At 30.0% G+C, this 20,967-nt stretch overlaps 1 protein-coding gene and 1 long non-coding RNA gene across 6 annotated transcripts in view; one reads left to right on the forward strand and one right to left on the reverse strand.

Moving 5' to 3' along the window:
* Positions 1-20,967, reverse strand: part of CACNA2D1 (calcium voltage-gated channel auxiliary subunit alpha2delta 1) — a 643,657-nt gene that overhangs the window by 56,403 nt on the left and 566,287 nt on the right. For 2 of the 4 annotated variants that reach the window (XM_074268502.1, XM_074268500.1), the window contains exons 16-19: positions 14,277-14,354; positions 12,980-13,054; positions 10,599-10,673; positions 492-548 (exon numbers count right to left, since the gene is read on the reverse strand). In XM_074268502.1, the coding sequence (XP_074124603.1) occupies positions 492-548; positions 10,599-10,673; positions 12,980-13,054; positions 14,277-14,354 (285 nt within the window). Of the gene's footprint in view, positions 1-491; positions 564-10,598; positions 10,674-12,979; positions 13,055-14,276; positions 14,355-20,967 lie in introns of all 4 variants that reach the window. The other 2 variants (XM_074268501.1, XM_074268499.1) reach the window with 1 other exon arrangement.
* Positions 517-19,770, forward strand: LOC141543386 (uncharacterized). Of its 2 annotated transcripts, XR_012482436.1 has the most exons (4): positions 517-578; positions 9,577-9,642; positions 17,152-17,425; positions 19,254-19,770. It is a non-coding gene; the product is annotated as an uncharacterized LOC141543386 (long non-coding RNA). The 2 variants fall into 2 exon arrangements; XR_012482435.1 differs by having other exon boundaries at positions 17,152-19,770.

Genomic DNA, 20,967 nt, shown 5'->3' on the forward strand with positions numbered 1-20,967 from the left:
TCATAAGATAGAGACTAAATATTAGAGTACAGAGGAGTGAAGCATCATTATCATTATCAAAGCATCACAAATTCAGTTAGAAGAAATTCTTCAGGTCAACTACTCCAAACTTGTCATTTTACAGATGAGGAAACTAAAGCTAGAGAGGTGACACAGTTCCTAACTAACATAGATTTGAACTCATATTCTGATCCCACAATTCACACTCTTTCTACTATATCACATAGATATAGTATTTTGTATGTATAACTATTCATAAACAAGAATGGGAGAAATTAAAAAAATTAAAGTCACTTTAGGAAAGGATGAGAAGATAAAAATATCTCTTCTCTCCCCCCCCCCTTCTTGAGAAGGTATGTTCCTTATTTTGGAAAGTCATACTTGAATGGGCACAACTTTTTGGAAGGAAAAGCATAAACTAAGGATTATTTAATACTGTAATTTTGGGCATCAAATCTGAATGTTCATTCTTAACTATTAGTTCAAGTTACCTCCACTTTGATGTCATTCTCCAGTTCGGCATCCAGGAAATCCAAGGTGACAGGCTCCTGAGATTTAGGATTCTACAGTAGAAAATAGTAAGTACTAAACATATATCATTTTGGTATAATTACATACTGGATATTGTGTATTAATTTGAGAAGTTAATCAAATTGAATTTAAATGTATTAAAATGTCTGGCATAATAAATACCTAAACAAATCTCTTTTCATATGATAGGAATTTGTAAGTGATCATTGCTAGTGATTCTGAGATTTAAATATGGCACACTTTAAATTTATCATACCCTGAAAAGGAAACATTTTTAGTATTTTTCTAATATTTTATTCATGATATTCAGAGTCTGAGTCAGCTAAGTATGATGGGCAAATGGGACAGAGATAGCTACTCAGATAATTCACACAATGGAGTGGGTATTTTCTCTCATAAATCAACCAAAACTTATGTTAGGGATTCAGGGCAGAATTGGGACCTACTATGAGAAATGAACAAAAAATAAATTGAAATTCAAAGGGAGGTAAAAGAATCTATGAACAAGTAAAGGAGCAAGGAATCCCATTGCTTTTAAAGGATAAAGAGTCTCATTTCCTGAAAAAAAGTACAAACATTTTAAATTGGCATAATTCACTTATTGTCATTGGCTTTAAAAAAAAAATTCCATGTCTGCTAATATTTGTCTATTCAGATTTCATATACTGTCAATAATTCATTGTAACAATATTCACATAATCTTGGGGGGCATAATTTTAGATGTATATATTTTTTCTATGATTTACTTTTCTATCTACTTACCATATCCACAATACAGAATAATATTGTCTATAACTATATATTGAAAACTTAAATGCTTAATAAATAGGCATTCAGCAAATATTTACTGATGGTGGAGCTGGTGATGGTGATGATGATAGTGATGACTCATATGTGGCATTTTTTTCAACTTAATTTTCATTAAACAATTTGTAGCATATTTTGGATAAAACAAATATGCATGTGTATATATATATATATATATATATGCAACAAAGAGGAAAATAAAAATATAAAATAACCTTTTTCTTTATTTATGAGAATAACTTTAGTTTTAAATGATTTTTTAAAAAAGATGTAGAACCTCAAAAGAGATAACAAATATGTGCTCAGAGTGTAGTTTAAGGCAAGGGAAATAATTTTATATGGCAATGGAATCAATCAAATTAATTTAACATTATATTTCACATATGTGAGAATATATACACGCGGGCAAACATGTCATCTTTATGTATCTATACAGAGAGAGAGGAAGAGCAAAACAGAGAAAAATAGAGAAGGATAAAGACATTTACAAAATGACTAAAGACAAAATGTTGAATAATATATATGGTAAGAGACAGGAAATAGAAAATAATTTTTTGCTTTTATAAAAGCAGTTTCATTTTTATTATAATTATAAAGCCTGATTCCTAGTTTGTGTGTCTATGGAAGATTTTACATGGATTAGATACCTTAATGGTCATTAATAATAAAACAATATATTATTTGATAATCATTGCGCATTCATTAAAAACTTGTTATGTCATTAAAAACTATGATAGGGCCTGCAGATACAATAAAGAAGGAAAACAGTCTACATTCAGGAAGTTTGGCACAAAAAATATGTGTGTGCATGCACACAAATAGTATGTATAACAACATTATTTAGGGTCTTACCAACCATATAACTAGAGATGGTTTCTTAAAAATATTAACAAGTATAAATTTTCCATTTTTGTAACAAAATTGGTACTAATTTGAATAATGTTAAACTACAGTGGACTTAATTAAGAGGATAGGGCTTTTTTGAAGTTGAAAAATAAACTAGAGTTCTAGCTGATACAGACTTCCCAAAGAGTAGTATTTTATAAGTGTGTATCACAGCCTTTTCAATCACTTATAGCAGGGATGTTTTTGAGCCAGCTTGAATTGACTCAAGAGTTGATTGTTAAATTTTCGGTGTAACATTAACCTCTAGAAAAACAACAAATGCTGCAGACCAGGGCTTTATACATTTGTTTTATATTTGTTGTCTGTCTATACTTAAAGTAGTAGAGAGAAAATATTAATGTAGGTAAAAATGTGTCATGCATATTTTAAAAAAAAGTTTTAAATAGGAAATCTTTTATTAAACCTTTACCAGTGTTGTTATGGCTCTTTCTGGAGAGATAAAAATAGTAACTTTTTTTGTTGGGGAAAAACCAACAAACAAAATAAGGTGTGTTTTTAATAAAATACATCCTTTTATCCCATAACAGCTTTCTAGGTAAGAATATATTTTACTTATGGGATAAACTCTTTTGATATTTGCATGACTAGTTCTAGCCTAATAAACAAACACATCTACAAATAAATAGACTATTGGATAAATATGGATTTTTGTGGAGGATAATTTATGTTGTTGAAAAGAAAGCAGATAGTCTTTTTCATGAATCACTAACAAATTTGCTGTTTTATCAAAAAGTGGACTGTGTTATGCACACAATATATGCATCTTCAGTCAATAAACAAAATTGGAGAAAACAAAATAGGTGATAGATGGATATGTTGTTTTTAGCTCTCATGATAGTAATATGTTGCTTTGAAAACCTATTTCCTTAAAAGAATTACAATGTATTTAGTCTCATAAATGGGAATGTTGGAAAGCCCAGGCATTGCCATAAATAGATGAGTCAAACTGTTGTCAATTTTTTTTTTTATATTGTCACAAGAAATCAATCATCTTCATCACACAGACACCACCATATCAGCATAAAGGTTTTTTAATGTTTGGTCCAAAATATTAAAAATGGCAACAATGTAAACAGAAGTAAAATCATTGTCTTACATGCAATGGATAATGCATAGCATGACCAGACCCAAACAGCATGCATGGAGGCATTGTCATGGAAGAATTGTCATTATGATGTTCACGTCCCATTCCAACATACAAAGATAGAAGAAAATGAAATGGTAAAAAAAGAAAAAGAAGAGAAAGAAAAAAAAAACAAAGAGAAAAAAACACCACAAATCTTTAAGTCAAAGAATTAAATTCATTTAAAATGGCAATCTGGCAAACCATATTTATTGGACCCAACAATAGAAAAGGTCAAAGACAACAGGATGTCCTTATAAATATAATAATAATAGTAGCTCATATTGACATAATGTTTTAAATTTTACAAAGTGTTTTATTCCCATTTTTACAGATTAGGAAATTTAAGTTAAGAGAAGTTAATGACTTATTATATAGCTACTAAGTATCTGATGTAGTATATGATTTGTACTTAAGACTTCTTAGGTTCAAAGTCCATTGATTTATATACTGTACTACCCAACTGCCCCCCCAAGACACTGATTCTAGGTCTCTTCTCTTGCCATTAGAAAACAGTTGGAATTGCTGAACCCAGAATCTTGGTTTTTAAAAATTTCTCACCTATAAAATTAAATTTGAATATGTAACTTCCCCATTCCTCAGGGTTATTATGGAGAAAAAGTTATGTGGAATGCCATATTTCTATTTAAAATGAAAGTTGATATTATGATTAGCATTAATTAGTGGCAATACAAATATACATGGCTCCTCATAAATTTATTTTTCCCCATAAACCTCTTGAAGGATATTATTCTAAAAATAATAAGGTAGTTGCTAGTTTGCCATTTTGAATTTTTGCTAAAGGAACAAAAATTCTCTCAATTTTTTTTAAACATTCTACTTTCTACATGCAATTGAATTTACCACTGGAATGGAGAGTCACTAAAATTCCCATGATCATAAAAAAACACAAGCAAATATTAAAAAAAAAAAACTGAAACATGCCAAAAGATTAGAATTAAATAATTTCATGTCAATGTAATATAGAGAAAAGAGATTTAAACTGGCTTAAAAAAAAAAACACACAAAAGATAAAAGTCTTAAGCAAAAAAAAAAAAGCCATATAGAATTACAAAGATGAAAAGGGTCTCAGAGATAATATAGTTCATCCACTTCATTTATAGATGAAAAAAAACAAAACAAAACACTGAAGAACATGGAGGATGAATGACTTGCCATGGTCTAGCTAACAATTGATAGAGAGCATTGGAATTAGTATGTCTCATATACCTTTGAAATCATCTCCCTGCACTATACTGCCTCACCATTAAACAACACAAAAAACTGCTCTAGGCAAATGCCTAGCTTTCAGTCATAGTACCATTTGGAGTATAGATTTAAAGCTCTAAGAGATTTTAAGGATGATCCAGTTCAATTTTCTTATTTGTAGGAGAAGAAAGTGTTAAGTAAAGCCCAGAGAGGTTAAGTAAATTGTGTAAAGTCATTTAGCATAGTCACATTTTGAATTGTGAGTGTTCTAACTCACTCCTATATTACTTTCCTACTACTCTTCCTTATTCCATAAAAATCGTATTAAGAATGATAGTAAACGTCTTTAAACTTGTCAGATTTCCTTTTCTTTCCTCTCCTTCTCTCTATAAATAGCTTTTTAAAAAAAATTGGAGCTACAAAAATCATTTACTAGGTTTAGTACAATATAAATAATATTCTCCTTAATGGTAAAAATATTTTTAGATGTGTCTAAACAGTTTCTTTTTTTCTCTTACAGTTAATAAACATACAAGGATAATTAATTAAATATTCATACATATCAAAACCTTATTCTACTAATGAGTCCTACAAACAAGATGGCAAAAGGCATATAATATTTCCTTGGTATTTCAATGTATACAAATTCCCAATTGTATTATGGACTTTTGGTTATTTTCAGAAGTTACTTTGGACATATTTCACAGCTGATGGAGCAGAAATACTTAATTTATTTCTTCCCATTAAACTTCTAGAAATATGGAATATAGTTTTGTTGAGAACCAGTGTTTTGTAAAACGTGGACTGCTCACATTATATTGACTTCAATTTTGAAAGCTATTTAACCAATATTGGAAAGGAAAATTTAATGAAACATTATAATCATAATGTATAATGTTTAAAAAAACCTATAAATTTATTAATATTATTATCGCATTACTTTTACTAGCAGCAATTAGTCAATGTACATCCATTACTGTCATTAATGACAGCTTTGCTTCATTTTAATAAAGGATGCACATTTCATGCTTTGGAAGCCATATATTTAAAAGAAAAAAAAGAAAAACAGCCTTCTCATTCAACACTTGAAAGCTTTTGTGAATAAAAGCTTAATTTTTGCTGGAGTTTAGCATAGCTTAAAGCACTAATAACTACCTTCAATCACAGTTACCTGAACATTGGGCCTTCTTTTTCTTAAATTAACTGTTGGTATACCTACACCAATAGGCTGAAGCAACAAAAAGTAGCGATTTATAATTTAATGCTTTAACAAATGAAGGACTTGCATTCTTTTGCTGAAATTTAACTTTTCCTCCTAATGACATTTTCCTAAGAGTGAGAAATTACTTTTGAACTTATTTATATTTGTGAGTATTTTGTAACCAAATAAAGCTTAAGCTGGACAAGTGAAAACTTAAAAAAAAAAATGTCCTTAGTCGAAGGGGGATAATATTACTAGAAAAATGCAGAATTCTAATTCTTTCTATACAAAATTGTCAGATTTATGTTTTGCTTGGCAAAATACATGCATATTGAAAGATAGTGGTTTCTTTTAAAGATATTTTTTTATGGCTACAATTCTCAAATTAAATATGAAATTACTTATAGCTAGAGTTTACATGATCCATGAAAATTTATATTTTAGGATTCTAAAAAATGTATAAATCAGTGGAAATTTGAGAGTCTTATTTATTCTTCCAATAGAAGATACAATATTATACTTCCATAGAAAAGTAATGAGAAAATAAGAACTTGGTTTCATGTATTTTAATTCCTGAATTCCTTTGTAGAAGTGATTAAACCCAGATAATACTACTAGATTCGATTCAAAGCTTAATGAAATCATTGTAATTAAAGAAACCCTTGAGATGTTGATGGCCAAAATGCAAAAGATAAAAAGTGTGATAATTCACATTTTTGTTTATTTTTAAAATTCAGATTATATCTTTTCAGAAAGAAAACAGAAATAACACAAAATTAAACATCCTTTAAAATATAATACAACCATACCCATAGAAGTTATATATTGACTCTATTTTGCTTTATTTCTATTGATGAATTTCTGAGAAAGGTTCAGATTAGGTGAATTAGTTTGTTAGATGATATGACATTATCTACCTAGGTTTAATAATAGATTTGATTAAATTGAAATTGTCTATTTAGATGTCTTACACTAGGTTTAAGAAGTTTCTTGTATCAATCTGTTTAGCATGCACAAAATGGCAACCATAAAATCTGACCTGTTAATAAAAAATTCAAAAGCATACTTAATGGTTATTTTAGAAAGATATCTTAGGAAAAAAGAACACATTCAGAACAGTTCTATGCTCCTGTGTCTTCATAGTACCTTTTTATTTAAAATTATCTAAATATAGTGCCCTGAAATACTGCTTCAAAAATAGTAGGAAAAATGGCTTCTTATTTTTTAAGGATATGAAAAATATAGAATAAATTATGCTAATTTAAATAAATGAAATAAATGAAATGTCATTGTGCAACTATAATACATACTAAAAAATTGCAAACAATGATATATTTTTACATATTATCATGTGACGTATATATATATACATGTCACATGATAATATGTAAAACAGATATATCATTACTGAAACAGAAAGGTGGTGATATTTAAATGATTTCATTAATTAGGACAACTGCTTGGATTTTTTTTTTTTTTTTTTTTTTTTTTTGGTACCATCGGATAAATAGAGTGATTAACCTAATGCACACGCAAGGCAAGGGCTCTAGTGACATTTTGATTTTGGTATTTCAATCTTCATTTTGTCAAGGCCTGAAGGGATCTGGAATTTTTAGATACATTTTTCCCCCATAAACTCATTTCTAAATTTCATTTGTCTTAAACCATTTTAGTTTGAAATGAGTATGTGACACTTAATCTTGATAAACAGTCACTTAATAGTTACAGACTACTATCAATCACATACGCAAAAAACTAAGTTATACAATTTGTGACAAGAACATTAAATATTAACATTATTATAATAGGTAAACAGATTAAAATGAATTCTTGCTCATTTATTCATATAAGTCCCAAAGCAGATGATACCAACATGCTAAAAATATTTCACTAGGTTGTTTGAGATTTCTATATTTGATGGAAAGATATGAATGGGACTTGACTACAGTGTTGAAAGGAATATCTACAATAATAAGATGAGAGATAACCTGCATTACTTTAGGATTGCAGGTTATCTCTCATCTTATTATTGTAATTATGTAAGAACTGTGCCACCTTGTTGGTACTATAAATAAAAACATAGCCCAGGTTACAATTCATTGCAATTTATCAATATATTTTAAATGATTCATTAGCAAAATAATTTGTATTTATTCGGCATAATTTGTTGCTTTAGCAAATATTATAAATTGCTAAAATAATCATAAAACTAGTCACCTTTACCATAGAAATAATCATAATCTAAGTCAGTTTTTAAAGGGGTATTTTTGCATTATAACATATTTACAAATAGAAATTATTAGTTAATAAGCATTATTTTAAAAGGTGTTATAATAGATCTTTGCTTTCAGTGATACAGGGAACTCCCAAATGAGGAAACTTCCTATAACAATGCAATTCAGCTCCTCTGCAATTTTCAGTCTTAAGAGATTTGCCTAGAGCACTGAAAATTTATAGGACTCTCCCAGGGTCAACCTAATTTCAACCTAATTGACAATAATTATTAAAATTTTTAAGAATATGCTTATGTATCACTGAGTTGAAGGTTTGCTGACTGCCTGGTTAACAATATTATCTTTTGAGAATTTATAAAAAGTTTCATTTGGATGCAAGAATTTTTCTACTTTATCTGTCTGGTCTGGCCTTGCCCTACTTCTCTGGCAGAGAGGGCATGGAAAGTCATGGCCCAAAGGTGGTTCAGGAGCAACTTCATAAACTGCCATCACACTGGGCCTTTCCTATAATGCCATACATTATCTAAAACAACTTTGACATCTGGAAGTATGCTCTCATTCCAAGTCTGTAAAATAGTCTCCTGAGCAGTATTGAATAAAAAACTTTCTGAGCCAAAACTTTATTTCTAAGTAGCTTGTTCTTCTAACTCTTTAGGTCAATAAAAGAGCATTTCTTCTCCAGGCCCCATGGTTCATGCCCTGAGAGAAGGAAATAAATAGCTTGATGCTGGATACCAGGATAAATTTCATCTACTAGTGAACTAGCAATTATAAATTTAGACTCCTATGCTATTAAGGGAAACAAATATAGACAAGTATTTTTCTAAATGGAATATTTTCCTACAAAAGCCTATTTTTATTCTCTGCCTCTAAAAAGTAAAATGCCCTTTTTTTTTTTAAATGATACACTCTTGTTTCTCTCTTATAAACTGTTAAAAAAAATCAGAGATTACATGGTACCCTATTTTGGCAGTTAGAGAGGATTGAGAGTAAGAGTCTAGCAGGAATTAGCATCTGTTCTGAGTTCATAATTTCCTGTGCTTGTATTCTATCAGTGCCCTACAGAAAATGATGCAAAATTACTTTCTAAAACTATCTTGAAAGGAAAGTTTATATTTCATTTAAAATTGTAAAGTGATATTATGCAATGGTTAAATGTTGCATCATTTTATTCCAAACTATTACACTACTAATATATACTATAACAATACTAATAATATAAATTGAAAATAGGACAAAAGAAGGACACTTAAAGGATGAACATAAATGCAAATGGGGCGGGGGATAAAATATTGAATTCACATGGAAGATTTCAGCTAGAAAAATAAAGTATAAAATGTCAACTAGTAAAAAAATTCTAACTATGTCAGCAGTTTTGTTTGCTATAAAAATAAATAAAAAGATTTGGAATAGAAGAACTAAGGTTTAGTAAATGTACTATGTTCAATTAATTCCCTTTCCGAGACTATCTACTTTGAGAAGCAATTGGACTGAATCATAAACTTTAGTCACTCCTCCATCTTGCCCTAATAGTTTTAATAATTGAATTCTACTTCTATTTTAAGGATGCCTGAGAAGACAATGACAAAAAAAAATCAGGAGATGGATTGAACAATTCTCTGAATAACAAAGTATGGGAAGTATTGAAGAAACCAAGGAAAAACATTATTAATATTTATGAAGATGTTACTTTTCTTCTATAATAATTTTCCTGTAATAGAGTCCTACTCAGAGACTGAGATAAGCCAAAGGAATTTGAAAGAGAATCAGAATTAATAGGCATGAAAGATAAGGTGTTTACTAATTTGTGAGGAAAATGAAAATACAGAATTTTCTTTCATATTTATAGGGTACTCCAAAAATCTTGGTTCAGATTTCAGCTTTAATAAACCCAGAAATATTAATAATACAAATGTACAAAAATATTAACTGGAATTTGTTATTTAAGTTGGTTGTTTAGTTTTATGAATTTTGAATAAATTTTCTATTTCAATTTTAAGAAGAACAGCCACCCTGTCTTTGTGCATTGTATATTTGACAGTTTTTGTAAGACACTTTCCTAATATGGTGAAATGGAAAAGGGGACTTTTGCTTGGCCACCTCAACTCACCTGGTCTGGATAGACATTTCTTTAATCCCCATATATGTATCGAAATCTAATTTGTAATGTTAGCTTCAAGATCAGTCCTTTTAGTTCTTGAGCAATGCTTGATGAAAATTTTTACAAAATTAAAAACTGATTAGTGTGACAGAGCACAAGATAGTAATTGGATTGAATTTTTATGAGAATCCTATTACTATTTTGAAAGAGTAAACTTTTCAAATGTTGCATTCTCTAAGTTTGGAGCATTTGTACTTCTGAACTTATTAAAACTTAAAACTACACTAATAATTTTGGGATCTCTATATTTTGCAAGATAATTTTCCTTAATCGTGAAATGAAGCCAACTAACATAAGTTGTGCTTTTTGTTATTGTTTCTTTTAACTTATATTTAGGTCAATATGATAAACATATAGATATGATATTAGATTTAGTGATTATTCTAAGACAATTATTTAATTTCTGAACAAATAATATTTTCATACCTTTGGCTGAAGATTAGGATGTAGCAACACGTAGCCATTAGGATCGATTGCAAAATAGTAACCATTTGGACAGAGCTGAAAAAAGAAAATTATGTAAATGCAATATTCAATGATAGATATTTGGAAATATAAGTCATTCCTTTTAAGATAATCTAATAGATTCCTAAGTGTTTATGCCATAGCGAATGGCAACTCAAGTATCATCCTTATTTATCAACAAGCAATACTGTTTTATTCTTGGCAGTTTTAAGAGTGAAACAAAGAGCCATAGATGCTTAACTTTTTCTATCACAGGCCACTTTCAATAATCTAATAAAGCCTAAAAATTTTAAATATATAAAAAAATATTTAGGATTATGAATGAAACCAATTATATTGAAATATTGATATCTGATCTAAAATATTTCAGAGACCAAGATTGCAATGCAAGAAATACATTATTATTAAGTGTGTTAGTTTTAATCCCTTGATATAAAAAGTCTTTACAGTTTTGATTTATGTTTTGTTCTTAGTACTTTTTGATAAATGCCTACAGTAAAGGGAATTTCTATGGAAATGAGTCAAATTAATTAGCAAAAAAAGAGATACATAGATTTCTGCATAGTTTTCTCTGACCATGAAGATGGTATTTGGTATCCATAGACTTTTTTCCAGTATTGATACAATTTACTACAGCCCTAATGCTATTTAAATTTTGTTGCTCCTTAGCAAATTTTTTGTTTCTTAAATCTCCACAATTGCTTTTCCAAATAGTGCCAATCTCTTCAAGTTTGTATATTCCAAGTATCTTACATCAGTTTTAGAAGATAACCTTAATGATTAATGAGAAAAGTCAGACTATGTGCCAGAAGTATACACAGCCTCTCAAATCTTACTTCTTTAATTTTCCTCTATACTGTCACATTAAATGAAAGAACCTTTTTGTCCTTCATTCCATAGTCTCTTCTATACTGAAACTGCTCTCTGGAAGATTATCAATTTTTCCAAGCAACTTCCCTTTTCTCATTCCTCACTTTCCTTGACTGTTCTTATAGCATTTCTGGTTGAGAATGTCCCATTTCTCAAAACTGTTTCTCCTTTTGGCTTTATTTTACTGTATTTTCTTGAATCCTTCAAATTTATTCTTAACTTCTGACTCTAATTCGTTTCCCATTCTTTAAATAAAAAGCATTTCCCCCTCCCCCAAATCTGCTCTCAGACTTCTTTGGTCAGTAGTCATATTTCTCTCTACTTCCCTCTTTGTTGATCTTATCTATTCCCAAAGATTCATTTATCACATCTATGCAAAAACTACTATATCTTAAATTTCAGGGCCTAACCTTTCTTCTGAGTATCCAATCTAGGATAGGATACAGATAGAATCGAAAAAAATCATCTAGTTCTGTTTTTTTTTTTTTTTTCCAATATCCTCTATAAAAATCTTTTAAAATTGACATGTGTTAATCTCTTGAACTGAAAGGAAAATGCAGTACATGTAAGACAAATAATTATAGTTTTGGATGGTTTTAATGCTTAGATATTCTTATCAATCTGCTAGATGAATATTCCTAATGCACAGTAGTGATCATCTTTTTTTTTTTAGAAAAACCTTCACTAGCTCTCCCATTGCCTGATTTTAGTCCAAACTTCTAACATCAACAACCAAGGTATTTACTTTTCTAAACTTTTAGCTTCAATCAAACCAGATGATTGACTCTTTCCTACTTCCATTACTTGCTTCTATTAATTTTTTCAGGTAGAATATCCTGGGAATTCCAGATTTGCTCATTGAAATCTAAACTGCCCTTTAAAGTTCAACTCAAATGATGAATGAAACTATTTTTGATCCTTCTATCCAGAACATTTTTCCTTTTCCTTGAATTTTCATAGTGTTTTGTATGTTTCACACATTTATATTTTTATTTAAAAAAGGGCTTATCAATTATGTTGTGGTCATTTCAATTGTCTCTGATTCTTTGTGACTCCATTTGGGGTTTGTTTTTTTTGGCAAAAATATAGGAATGCTTTGCCATTTCCTTCTCCAGCTCATTGTACAGATGAGGAACTGAGGTAAACAGGGTTATGTGACTTGCCTAGTGTTATACAGTTAAGTAAGTGATTGAGGCTGAATTTGAACTTAGAAGATGAGTCTTCCACTCTCCAGGGCCAGCACTCTATCCACTGTATCACTTAGCTACTGTACTAAATTATAAAGTATTTAAGGGTAAGAGGTCATTATCTTTCTTGTTGTTATTATAACTCATAGTATTTAGCAAACTGCCCTTTGCACATAATAAGCATACATGTTGATTCAAATGCCCTGAATGATTATAAATTAGGTTTGAGTATAGCGCTGAATTGCATCATGGTAAGCCTAGCCAAAAGGAGAAACTGAAACTTACCGTAAATCGTGGTGTAAGTCTTTTGATATCTTCTAAAGACACATCAACTCCCATTACACCAAGAATCAATTGGTTCTAGTAGAAAATTTCAGAAATTTAATTTATTTAATTTTTGTTTAATTTAATTTTTTAAAAAACATATTAGATATTTCAACTTTGTTGCTTATATGAGCCAATCTTATTAAATTACAAAGGTTCTCATAGGGATAGCAGGACATGTCTATATAATGAGTCTTTTAAATAGCAGTTTATAATTTTTTTAAAGCTAATTTCATTATGGGTATACATGGTTTACTATCATGAAAACTTTTTCATAAGTTATATAGCATCTGACATGTGGAAAAATATTCTGTTATATTTTTTTAGTTTAGTGACTATGATCAGCTATCACATTCTTTTTACCATCACATAAAAATGCAAATCTTTTTGATAATTAATATCATTATCATTAATCACATGATTACTATCTCTCTGACATGATTATAAATGATGGGATATAATTTCCTAAAATAAAATTATAAAAAAGTCTTCTTTGTAGACTAAAAATATTCAGACAACTATTGAGAGAGACTAGACTTATGATCTCATTGGTATAAGGAACTCTTAAGGGAAGAAATCCCCTCTACCAATGCAGGTCAGCACTTTTTCTACAACTTCTATTTTTAACAGAAAGTTAATAGGAATACCAAGGATTAAATGCCTAGTTCTGTGTCACAAGGCTGGTATGTGTCAAAGGCAGAACCTGAAAGTGGTCAAATGGCCTGTTGGAGATCATACATTCAGTTTGTATTTTTCCATGGTCAGATCCTTGACAATCTATAAGGTTACAAAAATTATTGTTGAAACCCTAAACTTATATGATTTACTAATTAAACTGACTTTTTAGAATTACAAATGAATGATTTAAAAAAAATTAAATTACTTTATCTGATATTAGTTTAGACTATATATAGCACAAATTTGCTATCATCTCTGGTCATGGATGCTTCTTGGATTCCTTTTGCAAACTCCTATATACTATCTGTCAAAATGTCATGCCAAGATTTTCCCCAAAAATCTGAAATCTGGCTCTTATTGTTTGCATTTAGTTATAGCAACATAAGAGAGTGACTTTTAGAATAATATGCCAATCTTCCATTTTGCAGACATAACAACTTTAACCTTTTTTTCAGTCTTCAGAAAATGGTTATAATGTGGGTATTTCCTTAATCAAGTATCTTAAACATAGAGATCTTAAGTGTCACACTTTCACCAGTTACTATCATTAAAATAATAATAATCTGAATTAATTTTAAACCTTAATGTTGCCTTTATTTTCCTCTTGGCCTGTTAAGTTGAAGACGGGAAGTGTTCCAGTAATCACAAGACCCAGTTCCTTTAAAAAAAAAAAAAAAAAAAAAAGAAAAAGAAAAAGAAAGAAGATAAAAAGAATACATTAAATTGTAGCATGGCGACTAACTAAGAGGTTGGAATTATACATTAAAGGACTATATTCAAATTCAGTATAATAAAAATGCATTAGCCTTTGATTCTTTTTGACAGGTATTTTATTCTTGGTTTATAAAGAGTGAAAATAAAAACTATCACATTTTGGAAGATGCATTGTAATCCTATGTTCTGAGAAAGTTCCATTGTAATTTTGACAGTTTATGGGAAGAAATCAGGAAATTTTAGACAGTTGTTAAAACATGCAATATTAACCAATACTATAAGAGCATCACAAAGAGCTTTTATTAAGCCACAGAAATGATCATCAACCTATAAATGTTTCAGCAACCCAGCTCATACTTTCACTGACATAGCAACAATTCATCTGATAGCAGGGCCACCTGCAATCAACAACTTTACAATTTTCATTTTTCATTCTATTAAAATCTTGACTTGTCTTCACCTAATTTAATTCAATTCTAGTCTCTTTCATGCTCTGGACTTATGACCTTATGCCAACTTAGAAGATTACAATAATAATTCCTTATTAATATAGATTATCATACTTCTGACCCTTTAACTTTCTCATATTATATTTAGTCCTATCTTTCAAGAAATGTACATTCTAAAGACTATCTCAAGAGTAAAATTATGCATTTGATGGTAAAGTAGAAAATGGAGCATACAACCAATAAACTTCTTTTAAAAACCAAACAATTGTAAATTTCCAGAAATTTCAGCAAACAATAATGCATTCTGAATCAGTACATAAAAGGCAATTAATCTGAAATTTAAAATGATTGGATTATGAATTGTTACATAAACATCCATGGGTTAGCCACCTAAAAATGGATGTACCAAAAGGAACAATAAGTTTGTGATTCTGCTGATCTCTTACCCAAACCATGTTTGACACTTTGAAATCTGAAAGTGGTATTTTCAAAAGAACACTATTAAAATAATTTATTCTAAGAATATAAATTTACCAGTGTGGATATTTTTTATTTTAGGATTACAGGTCTTAAAGTATATTTAGAACTTGGAGAATGCTCCATGATCATCTGGTCTATGCCTTCCTTCTTTTATAATTGATTGGAAACTGAGATGTAGAGCCCTAATAAGTCTTGCTTTTTGGTCACACAGGTAATAAGTAGCTGGCATGAACCAACCATTCATTCTAAACGCAGAGATTAAGGCTGCAGACTACAACTGGTAACATGTAATAATATATAACCTCAAGATTTCTTTGAAAGGACCACAACCAATCTGTTCTTTAAAATCAATTTACTTAGTTTACTATGGTTTAAATCTACACATGTAATTGAACCTAAAATCAATTCAAGCTGGTAGGAATGAGAATTGTGGAAAGAAGAGAGATTTGGGGAGAGCTGTAACATGGAGAAACAATTTCTTTACTCTGTCCCAAGTTTCCCTTCCTTTCAACTACCCCATGACCCTCTGTTGTCTCCTCTATAGTGTTGCCTTTCATAAATAAAAAAAAATACCTATATATTAATGATTGCATATACACATTTTTAAAATAAAATGATTCAAGTAAGGACCCTCCTTTTCATGAACTCCGTCCAATAGGGTTTAAAATATATATTCAGTTTTCATAATTATGAAAGATAAATTGCAAACACATATGTTATATTTAATTTTAGGCTTTTAACCAAAGTTTTCTTCTGAATTTTCATTGTATTCTTGAAGTACTCACCTAGAAATTCATTGTAAATCTAAATGGTTTCAGCTTTCTAGTCAATCTTATGACTTGGTTATGAATATTTCTAATGCAGAGACCTGATAATGTTATTTCCTTTCTCTAAAATACTTTAATAGCTCTGTATAGGGTAAGTGAATAAAATCCCAACTCCTTACTAAATTTCCTTATTCAGTCAGTGATCTCATGAATGTCCATACTTTCTATGATAAAACAAGCCATAATCCATCCATACCTGCCCTTCTTGTATTAACCTTTGTCCATGTTCTCCATTGATCTACCACAGGGACATATTACCATAAAACTCTTTCTGATCTAACTTTGTGACCTTATTTTCCATTTTTTAGCTTACTATATTGGGGTCTAGCCAGATCAAATTATCTTTGTTAGTTTTGGGAGGATCCTTTTTTGACTCTTCCTTTAGTTATAAATGTTCTCTCAATTAGAATATCCATCCTCATCTTCTTCCCCCAAACCATATCAATCCCATCCCACAAATGCTAGGTCATATAGCCTATTATTTGTGGTTCTTTTCTTGATTTACTTTCACCCTACTACTGCACCACTTATCCCAAAAGCTAATACTGATCTCTTCCTCCTGAATTTCTGTAATATTTCTTATACTTTTCTTATGCCACTTATTCAATTTAACTTTGCTAGTATAATTATTTTTATTTTCATTCATCACACAAAAACATATTGAGCATCTCCTGTGTAACCCTTTAGCTATTTAGTGCCTTCCATATGTACCCTGTTTGATAGTAAACTTCTTGAGGTTAGGAATGGTCTCTTATTCTTTTAGGTATGTGTCATAGCATTTAGCACCATTCAACATAGATTAATCACTTAAATGTTTGTTAAATGAAGTGTAGAAGTCTGTGACATCTCTGTAATTGTGCCCTAAGATTTTATAAGACAGTTTATGGATATTCTTCAGGGTCTGCTGAATAAAACAATTCAATACACCCAGCATCCAGTGTTTTGGCTTCATTAAAATCCTTTTTTTTTTTTTTTTTTTTTTCAGGTTGAAAGGACATACTTAGAGACCACATGAACTTTGTCTTAACATCACTTAGACTATCAGTTGGAACTTCAACAGAAAACCAGACGTTCTGGTCAATGAACTTATGGCCATAGGAAATACAGCAAGGCACAATAATTGTTTTTCTAAGTCACACAGTGTCCCATGATAGTCTTACAGAAATTGAAACACTATGACCAAAGCACAACTTTTGTTGATCATGTGAACTATGGGAGGTTGAGATGAAGGTTCAGCAGTATTTTTAGCATGGATTGAGGTAAGCAAGCCTCCCTTTATCTATATCAGAAGACATGACTGCGTCTAATAGTGCTTATTTTTTGTCCAACTTCCTGTATCTGTTTATTTTACAAGAACCAACGGATAAGTAGTCAGAAGAGAAGAGTATCTTGCTCTTCGTGTTCTGTATCATATTCAGCAAAATAAGGGCAACTAACTGGGGGAAAGGTTATTGAATCAGCATTTTATTTCCAGGATATTCATGCTAATTTTGATAAAGTCCCTAAGCACTAAGAATTACCAACAAGGATAATAGTATCACAACTTTAGTGTTTTGAAAAGAAAAATTAACATTTGACCCAGGAAAATAAATTATATAGTTTTAGTAATTTCATTAACTTTTACAATCCCTGGCATAGGCCTTAATGTAAGTTAGCATAGCCATTTAAGGCAGTTCATGTTAGTAAAAAATGACCCTGTAGGTAATGAGAACTTCCAGGAATTACTAAAACTCTTTCCCTGACTCTTAGGTAATCTAATTTCAAAACTGATTTAATCAAATTTAAGGCTGCATCATCATAATACAATCACTACATATAATAACTGTTCTTTTTTTTTTTTAAACTAGCAAAAAAAAAGCATGTGTAAGTTTAAAAGTATAAATAAGCATTAAATAAGACAGTCTGGAATAGTAGATATTTGTCCCTAGTTTTAGGAAGACCTGGATTTAAGTCTTGCCTCTGACACATTAACCATATGAATGTGGCTAAGATGCTTAGCTTAACTTTTTAATTTCCAAGGTAAATGTTCAAAATTATAAATTACAGATGAATTCCCATTCCATATCAGCAAAGATAAGAACAACACAGAAAGGCCCAAATACTGATAAAGTCACAGATCTGGAGCAGTATGTATAAATTAAAACCTATTTTTATTTGTTATTTTTATATGATCTTACAACTTGCTTCCTTAATTTGGAAACCATGGCAATTTGAGAGGAATATGTGACAGATGAATGGAGATATTAGAAAATTTCACCTGACCAGAATGATAGAATAAAACTTTGAAGATGAAACTAAAATACCCATTAAGTAATGTATTTAGATTAAAAAAAATAGCAACTTACATAAGTGTGAGAAAAGGCAATTATTATGTCATAACTCAAAAAGAAAAAAAAACACACCAAAATTAAGAGTTCTCATAGACTATGACTTTCATACAAGTCCACAGGATGAGGAAAAAGAATGTGAAGTAAATGAGAAATTAAACTATATTAACATAACTATAGTACCTATCAATAAAGGATGGATGAGATTCCTTTAGGAATCCTACAGTTTCTTTTACTAGATTTGTTTTTAATTATAGGCATTCTTCAAGGTATAATCCTGAGGTCTTAATTCTTTCTTTACACTCTATAAGGTACACAGAAAGTAAACTAGACAGCATGGTATTCTGAATGCCAGATTTGAACTCAGGAAGGCATGAGATCATATCTTGCTTCAAACAGTTGCTAGTTGTATCATTCCAGACAAACCACTTTTCTCTTGTATAAAACAAGAATAATATTAACATGTAAAGTGCATTATAAATCTTATAGTGCATTTCTTGTTGTTATTACATTTCTTAGATACAAATATCACCAAAACTCATACAGAGCTTATATGTAGGGCTTTGTGTTTTAATTCTGGCAATGGCATTTATTCTGGACCAGGACCAATTCATGCTATCTCAGTGATGAATTCAAACATAATTAAACATGTGTGACTCATAAAATTTAATTAAGATGATATGTTAGGAATTAGAGTTGTGGTTTTATTGATATTTCCTGGTAAGGAAACTCTAACAATGCTGCAACTTATATTCTTAAGGATTTGCCTAAAGCATGGAGAGATTAAGTGACTTGACCAGGATCACACAGCCAGGTCTTCATGAGGCCTGATCTCTTTTACTCAAGAAAAATATTAAAACAGAAACTTCACAATTGCTAAGAAAAAATGCATGTTGCTATATCTTCCTTCAACATATTTACCATGGCAGCAAAGATGGAACAGAAAGACATGCTACACAGCAACAGGAATACCACTCAAACTGCCAGGACCCCAGCTTACCCATATATAAAACTTTTCCCAAATGACAAGGAAGCAAAAGCCCAGTTCAAGTCTTAATCCTCCAGTCCAATTGGATGGGTTCCCTGTCCTTTTTATTGAAAACCTTCCCAATTTATGTAAAATGGATACCATTTCTACCATGTTATTTTAATATGAACTTTGCCAAGGAGCTTATCTCAAGAGGCTGACTGATGATGAAGAGGCTAGAAGCACTGTCATAAGGATCAATTGAAAAAAAAACTACAGATGTTTGAGTCTGGGCAAGATATTACCTAGAGAGGCCAAAATAGCTATATTTGGATAGTTAGATACTTGAAAGACTGCCATTTTTGAAGAGGCAGATTTGTTCTGCTTGGCCTTGGAAATAAAAACTAGGAAATTCAAAACTGTTGAAGTAAAAAAAGCCAATTTCAATTCAACTTAAAGAAAAATTTTCCGAATAAGATCTTTGCAAAAATGCACCATATTGCTTCAGATGATGGTGAATTTTAAAAAGTAGGAGTTAGCTATATCAAAATTACAGTAGTCAAGGATCTGGAAACATATTAGGGTATACAGAATTGTACAAAACTGACAATAAAGGAAAGACTATCCTAATTGAAAATAAATAGGAATATAGTAAAAGGGACTTATTCATTGCTAAACTTTGTTATTAGGACAAGATTGGCAGTACTTTTATAAATTTGGCACTTTTATGAGGTAGGAATCACCAGAATAAATGTAAAAAGGAATGTAGTCTAGGCTGAGAAGGAAAAGAACTGCTGAACAGTTATTTATAGTTATAATTATGATGATATGCATCATCAGTCTTCATCTAAGGATATGCTACTATCTATATACCACCATACTACTCATTCTAAGAGTGAATTACATAATGATTTTCAACAATAGAAGTGAGCATTATACAGATTTTTTATCTTGCATGTACATTTGGGTTTAATTAATAAACAAGTATGTTTTAAATATTTATATACTAACTAATAATGAACTCTTTAGTCTTTAAAATTATATAGAACTTCATACCTTTCCTATAATTCTTTATAATTGCATAGTATTTCCTATCTATTCCACTGCTAATACATTCAATTAAACTTAATAAGTATTTGTAGTCATTTTATATTGTCCTGTGTTTTACTACAAACTAAAAGTTCAGAATCTATGTCTTATTTCATCTTTGTAAATCAAACTCCATGCTTTTAACATATTTGTGCTTAACAGTTGTTAAATCCATGCAAATATTTGAAAGATAAAATTATTTCATGTTAATATTTGTCAATACTGTTTTAGTAACATATACTAAATGTGAATATAAAAATTCACAATTCATATAAAATAGTTATATTTTCCCCATAGTTATAATTAACTTGAGAATTCTGATATAATTTAATTTAAAAAAATGAAAAAATGCTTGGCACATTGTGAATTACAAACCAAAGACATAACAGCATATTCTACAAGTCATATTTATGGGGAA

Source organism: Sminthopsis crassicaudata, chromosome 5, assembly GCF_048593235.1.
Source record: "Sminthopsis crassicaudata isolate SCR6 chromosome 5, ASM4859323v1, whole genome shotgun sequence".
NCBI classification, from domain to species: domain Eukaryota; kingdom Metazoa; phylum Chordata; class Mammalia; order Dasyuromorphia; family Dasyuridae; genus Sminthopsis; species Sminthopsis crassicaudata.